Here is a 7205-nt window from a genome sequence, read left to right on the forward strand (position 1 = left end):
GCAGTACTGCATAAACAACGTATTTCTGAACATTTATGGTCTTTGCCATTGGTACAGCCTTCAGAGCGCCGCGCATTAAAGATAGGCCTCCATGCTCTCCACTATTAAGACTCAGCTACTGACGTCAGAGCAGCAGTGGGGCACGAAGAGGTCAAAGAATTATCTGTATCTTTAATCAAGGGAGAACCGTCGGTTAATTTTATCTCGGACGCCATCTTGACAGAGACAACAAATTATCTAGACTATAATTATCAGCACGCACTAAGTCCGCTGGAACCAGACGGCAGAGTGTAACAAGTGATTCTCTAATACAATCGGATGGGCTCTAAATCGTCCGCATGTCCTCGTTTCTGCACTGATTTAGTAGGACTGTCAAACTGCATGCCTGTGCATGAAAAATCCTCCGGCTTATAGTTACACGAGGAGACACAATGCATAGTCCGCTGCAGAAACATATCTTTAAAAATAATACTTGCTCACGCGGAGAAATAAATTTGCATGTGCATACACAGAATTTGAAATTAAAACAAAAACAGACTGCAAAGGGGGGAAAGGTAAATGTAGATATTTATATATTTAAAAAAAAAAAAATATATATATATATATATATATATATATAATAAATATTGAAAGTCCTCTTTCAACCTGACTGTATCATTGCACATGGAATAGCCCTGGAATTTCAGCTAGTGTGCGGCTCAGTTAAATGTAAGCCTATTCTACTCGATTAGTATGACTAGGCTAACTGATCTAGTATTTTTCTCGCACAGTCATAACAATACAGACTGCTGCTTAATTAACGTTTGTTAAACCCGCACTTTCTGTTGTGCTGTGTGCACAACCCCCTCAACGACTTTTCAGCAGCAAGTTTTGATAGGCACGTTATCAATCACGTGCACATCCGATAGCTGCTCCGCTTTGCTCCGCGACAGTCCACCTCACGATGACCTTCTTAGCGTTTTGCTCTTAATGTCAATCGTGCATTTTTCCACAGGCTCCAGAGTGTCTGCTCCTTCAGCGAGGAGAGAAAAGCAATTCACCAAAGACATTTCGCTCCAAGCTTTTTTTTTTTTTTTTTTTTTTTTTTTTTTTTTTTTTTAAACGTTTTACTTGACTAATCTCAGAGAATCCATTTCGTATTTTGGTAGACCAAAATTTTAATAATGTACTACTTATTTTGTAACTTATTTAGTTAGGCTTACTAGTATTATCTAATTCAAAACGTGTTTGTGGATTTTACGCGCCGGGACAAACAGGCCCGTATTTAAAAAATAATTCATCTTATATGTGTACGTTTATTCGTAGCCCAATTTGAGTAGTAATAAAAATATTGAAAATAGGCTTGATTTTCGTAGCTACACACAATTTGTACTAATTGTAAGATCTAACTGAATTGTTAGATTTAGGCCTACTTCAACACAGTGCCGTATGCTGTTGTTATATATCGCTAACATGCGTTTGAAAACGTGTGCTTCCGAGCAGATTCTCCGTTGTTAAATCTTCTTGCTGTGTACCAAACAAACATGAGATGACACAGAGAGCAGTGGTTTTATCGAATATAAACATTCACTTAAGGAGCGACATGCTCCCAAACCGCCACTTTTAGGGTCGAGTTTGCGGTGACGCATCGTCTAAGTGCTGTTTGATGAGGCTGTCACGCCTGTGTGAGTATACCTGAAAATATTTTAGCGAAGACACTTGGCTCAGCCACGCGTTTTTCTTTACTATAAACGCGCAAAGACCGCAGTCTAACACTAAGCTCTGATAATTACTGCTGTATTAACGTTGATTTGCCTGCAGACAGCGTGACTTTATCGCTGCCCTAAATGAATAATTAATCAAATATTTATCAAGGCAACACGAAGATTTAGATCTTTAAAACACAGTGGTTTATTGAATTAATTACATTGTTTACATCTCCAATATTATTTAAGTTTCTTGTGTCTGGACGGAAGTGCACTGGAGTGAACTCGGCGTTAGTTTCAAACACCACCAGATTCTACACGGCCACAAACATCACAATATAACACTTCATGACATTTTCAAATAAAACGTTATTTTAACTGTATCATAACTTCGACCCTCGTTATATTTAAATTCAGAAAAACTGATAGAGAGAGAGAGAGCGAGAGAGGGAGAGAGAGAAAGAGAGAGGGAGAGAGAGGAAGAGAGAGATGGGGAGAGAGAGAGGGTAAGAAAAAAGAGCGAAAGAGAAAGCGATTTATACTTCACGTACACCTTAGTGGCGGACATCTCGGCTTTGTTTCGGAGTGGGACAAACATTCACCACATACTAGACAACAACAACAACAACAACAACAACAACAACACGGTCCCTTACCAAAAGGTCATCCTCCTCTTAAAATGGAATGGTTTTTTCTTCAAGGGTCCACTGTCCGTAGCGGGAAATTGCACATAAATATTCCATTAAATAAAGTTAGCGTAAAAATCAGAATGACAGGAAGGCGTCGTTTCAAGTCTTTTTGGAAAGGTTTGGCTTCACTGCTTGAGCTCCAAGGCCCAAACATGTTGCGGCCACCCGGTTCTTCCTTTAGGTTTCTTATCATTGCCGCTCCCTGAACTTTTCAAAACTTCATTCTGTTTCAAATACAAGAACACCATCAGTTAATTGACACAGCACATCCCCCATGCCCTCGGTATAGCACATATCCTCTTTTTCATATTTGGAACTAGAGCTTGTGTGCACGTTTTCTGCCGATTAAAACTCTACAAAACACTTCTAGACACGGAACTACAAAAAGTAATGTTAGTCGCTCTTGATACAAACGTAAGAGCACAGGTAACTTCTTACACGCGGCCTCACAGAACATCTTCACAGATTACGCATAGAAATATGCACTTTGCCTTTACGGTTTAGCAGAATGAGAAAAATCGAACGTACCATATCTTTCTTTCGCCTCTCTTCTTTGGCGTCTGTTTTTTTGAATTCCGCTTTGAATGCCTCTGCTTCGCCGTTCTGCTCGTCCTTGTCCAAAATGTCCATGAGGTAAGCGATATAGCTAGTGGCCAAGCGGAGCGTTTTGATTTTGGACAGCTTGGTGTCCGCAGGCACGTTGGGGATGCATTCCCTGAGCTCGGCAAAGGCGCTGTTGATGCTCTGAGTCCTGCGCCTTTCTTTTCGGTTTGCCGTTGGTCTGCGCTTCACTGTTCGGGGTACCATCCCCACGGCTCCAGTCCCCGGGACTCCTCCGTAGTGTGCGTGGTCGAGCCCGGGCGCTCCGGTGGTGTATTCGGGACTGTACGAGGGTGCCATAGTATAGTCTGGGGGTGACATCTCCGGGTGGCTAATGAGCCACCCGTGGAAATAGGGGTTTTCTTCGTGACAGCGGCTGGCGGCCGCTGCGGCAGCGAAGGAGTAGCCATCATGATGCATAACCGGATGGTGAGGGAAGCCTCCAACTAAACTCATAGCGATCGACCGAACTATTGCTACAGCAAACCGCAAGAAGATATTCTTTCCCCCCCCCTTTCAGATTGTGCGTAATTTGTCCCGACGATTTGGGTACTTACTAACTTCCCATAAAGAGGAAGTCGAGTAGCACCTCTCTAGCAGATGAAGCGCAACGGCGTTTATTTGTCCATCACAAAGCTACAACTGCTATTGAACCAAACATATTTAAAACATAAAGGTGAACTGTGATTTAGTTAGCCGAAAACTGTAAGTCAGCTACTTACACGCGTAGGCTCCATTGTCCATATCCACCAGGAAAAGTTCCATTAGTTGTCACTGTATGTTGTACACTTCATCTGAGCAGCTGCGCTGGAAACCTCTATTTATTTATTTATTTATTTATTTGGCTTAAGCCTCACCGAGCCGTATTGTTTTCAAATCCGTGGTGGAACTCCTTCGATCGGGTGTAGGACGGAAAACGTTTCCAATCCCCGTCGTTCGCACAATATGCAGCCTCGCGGCGGAGCAAAGGGGAGAATTTCTCCGTTTGATCTCGGCGTCACAGCCTCATCTTAGAACTGGCCGAGTTCATATATGTCGTCAAAACATTTCTTAGCCAATCCCGTTGGAGAAGAGGAGGGACATATGGTTCTTAGCAGGGTGTTTACTCACCTAAATTGCACTAGCCCACTAGTCCTGGCAGGTTTTATTCATATCGTTAATATTGTGAAATATATTCCACTTTATGTGTATGATCGCAGTAGCAATAAATTGATGGGTAGTCTACTTTTGGCTTATAAGATAAAGTACTAATAATCTACATTTTACGCATGTTATTCTAAAACAACTGCATAGTTTTTATAGGCTTAGAAATTATGGTTTCCAACCTCGAACTATTTTTAACACTTTGTTGACATCATTACCAATATACCAATGTTGGGAAACCGATGTTTATTTTCTATTCGTAAATATGTTATTCAGATTCATCCGAACCGACATCAAGATTCATCAAGATTTATCCTGTCACTACTATATGGCAACATGGAAGCGTACGCCTAAATGCTAAATTATCAAACGCTTGAAAAAGTCCATTCACGCATTATTTTAAGAACCAGACCTGAATTATTTAATAATAAAGCCTGAAAACGCATTTTATGTTGTGTCTTCCAAGTGACGGCCCAGATTGATCTGTATGTACTCAAGCAAAAATACATTTTTTAGCCTTCTTTCAGAATTATTCAGATAAATTATAAAACATTAGCGTACTATTATATATCTATTTTAATTTTTTTATATTTAGTCATAAGTAGGCTACGTCTGGCTTTTCCCTCATATACTTTATCATATTTGGGTGTGTGTGGGTGAGTGGGGGGTGGGGGGGCGAACATGCAATCCCCAACCGCTGTACAGATTTGATTGATTTATTTATTTTGTGTTATCTGTGCATATAAATTTCTAACATAGAAAGAATTCTCTCTCTCTCTCTCTCTCTCTCTCTCTCTCTCTCTCTCTCTCTCTCTCTCTCTCTCTCTCTTCTCTGTGTGTGTGTGTGTGTGTGTGTGTGTGTGTGTGTGTGTGTGTGTGTGTGTATGTACGAGAGAGAAAGACCATTTTTTATTCCACAGGATAACGACAGTGCAGACTATTGGAATATTCAAATGAGTTTTACTATAAAGAAATTAAATAATTCAACAAATGCACATCGATCACACAAGAGAAATACATATGCTTAATTTATGTACATAATTACAAACAAGTGTATGAGTCTTCAGTGAAACTCTCGGCAAAAGTAGAGACAAAACAAACCTTTCTCCTGACGCATTTACCTTATAGGCTACAAAATCACAGTCACAAATTAAATGTATTTAATTTAGAAGTCATCATTGGTGTGTTTACTGCAGTCTAGAAGGTGCACACGACTACCATTATAAGAGTAAATTAATAATAATAATAAAAATAATAATAAGATAACTACTACTACTACTACTACTACTACTACTACTACTACTACTAATAATAATAATAATAATAAGATATGCGGTGATATGCGGTGAATATGCGGTGAATCACTGGAGTTGGAAGTCGTTGAACTCTCACTATAGATACAGATAATTTCGAAATTAATCCATATTGTCCCCAAAGAGATAATTTCATATGCATACCGTGTTCAGGAAAGGGAGATTGTAGATTCGTTTTGATGCTTTACTACTGAAAAAGCAACGCCATTGAATGAAGACTTGGTCCAGGCTCTCATGCAGACGTGCATCTAGGCCTAATGCCCACGTTTCTTAAGTATACGTGTTTACTGCGAGCTCCTTCGAAAGACTTGTAGCTGAGGTGAGTTATTTTATTTGTATAGTTTGCAATCTGTCCAGAGCCCACATACTGCATGTGTGTTAACGCCGCGTGAAAACGTCTTTTGGCTTTAAATATACATCTGCGTCTATGTATGTGTGTGTGTGTGTGTGTGTGTGTGTGTGTGTGTGTGTGTATGTGTGTAAACGCATGCATGTTAACGAAAGCGAAACAGAGAGAGAGAGAGAAAAGAGAGATTGAAAGACAGTGATATGAGAGAGAGAGAGAGAGAGAGAGAGAGAGAGAGAGAGAGAGAGACGGGAGGGTGTTTATAATATATAAAAATACATTTTACAATTTTAACAATGGAAGGTCCATGATTCATTCGTGTTTAAGTGTGTGTGTGTGTATATGTGTGTGTGTGTGTGTGTGTGTGTGTGTGTGTGTGTGTGTGTGCGTGTGTGTGTACGTGTGTGTGTGTGTGGGTGTGTGGAGGGGGGCAGTGTAATTTATCGGTCTGATTGGTAGTGCTTGAGTCATTTAAACGCGCCGAGTCTCCAGCTAATGACACATAATCAGCCCGCGGGTCACTTGGTCAGACTCCTGTTACAAACCCCTCCCCCTCCTCTCATCTCCTTTCAAACTACATTTTGTACAAATAAATAAAATTATGCAGAGCCAAATGTTTCAGCGCGACAGGAGTGTTTAATAACTGTGGTATAAATCAAAGCGACGTCATGTGCCGGATTTATGAGAGCTCACCAATTATTCGGCGTAAAATGATACATAATATTTGCTACAACATTTTATCAATATCAAAAAAGAATATCTACATTTTCCACTCTTTATCCTTACGTCATACATCACAGGCCGCCGCAGGCCGGATATAAGACTTAAGACATTTCGCCCCAGAAAGGGTTCAAAATAACTTTTTTTCCATACAGAGCTAAAATGAGAGATTCCTAAATACGATTTAAAGAGAATTTCAATTTTTTTGGTCTGTAAATGATTGGGTCTACGTTTAAATACTAAGAACAAAACATATCTTGTCGCTTATGTACCTTGAGGGTTTCGGTTCTATTTTAGAATAGAATTAATTAAGTTAGAATTAAAAATAGAATTAAGTTACATATTATTGGCCTACCTGATCACAGAAAGCGCTAAAGCGTAGTGCACCCTTTTCCTCTGGTCAGCCTGCCCTGCAGTTTTCATCTGGAGGGCTCATTACACCAACCTCGCTACTTTAAAAACCTCCTCCAATCCGCAGCCTGAAAATACAACCCGCAATCACCGCGGCTCAAAGTGCAGCCAAATCATATCACCCAAGTTCGACGCCAGGCTGGCTTGTCCGTTGGTGACATGGCTATCCAACCTCGCCAAAAATATCCAGACAGGTAAGCCGTATCAAGTCAGTTAATAACAGTATTAAGGCGATCATACGTCAGAAGATGGGGGACCGGCACAAAGCCAAGATTTAAGATACATTTACAAGATTTTA

At 40.4% G+C, this 7205-nt stretch overlaps 1 protein-coding gene across 1 annotated transcript; it reads right to left on the minus strand.

Moving 5' to 3' along the window:
* Window positions 1-1866: 1866 nt before the first annotated feature.
* On the minus strand, window positions 1867-3984 carry LOC145656002 (heart- and neural crest derivatives-expressed protein 2). Its single transcript, XM_081709459.1, has 2 exons — window positions 2903-3984; window positions 1867-2598 (listed from the first exon to the last, which is right to left on the minus strand). The coding sequence occupies exons 1-2, from the start codon at window positions 3428-3430 to the stop codon at window positions 2500-2502; spliced, it is 627 nt and encodes a 208-aa protein (XP_081565585.1). The 5' UTR covers window positions 3431-3984; the 3' UTR covers window positions 1867-2499.
* Window positions 3985-7205: the final 3221 nt, after the last annotated feature.

This window comes from Electrophorus electricus, unplaced genomic scaffold, assembly GCF_041902795.1.
Source record: "Electrophorus electricus isolate QZ-2024a unplaced genomic scaffold, ASM4190279v1 Scaffold425, whole genome shotgun sequence".
In the NCBI taxonomy this organism is placed as follows: domain Eukaryota; kingdom Metazoa; phylum Chordata; class Actinopteri; order Gymnotiformes; family Gymnotidae; genus Electrophorus; species Electrophorus electricus.

What these genes read in the sequence shown, in the direction of transcription:
- LOC145656002 (XM_081709459.1), bottom strand. Translation starts at nt 3,430, where the DNA reads ATGAGTTTAGTTGGAGGCTTCCCTCACCATCCGGTTATGCATCATGAT. An exon ending in AGAGGCGAAAGAAAGATATG is followed by an intron (nt 2,599 to 2,902) that starts GTACGTTCGATT and finishes TATTTGAAACAG; the next exon opens with AATGAAGTTTTGAAAAGTTC.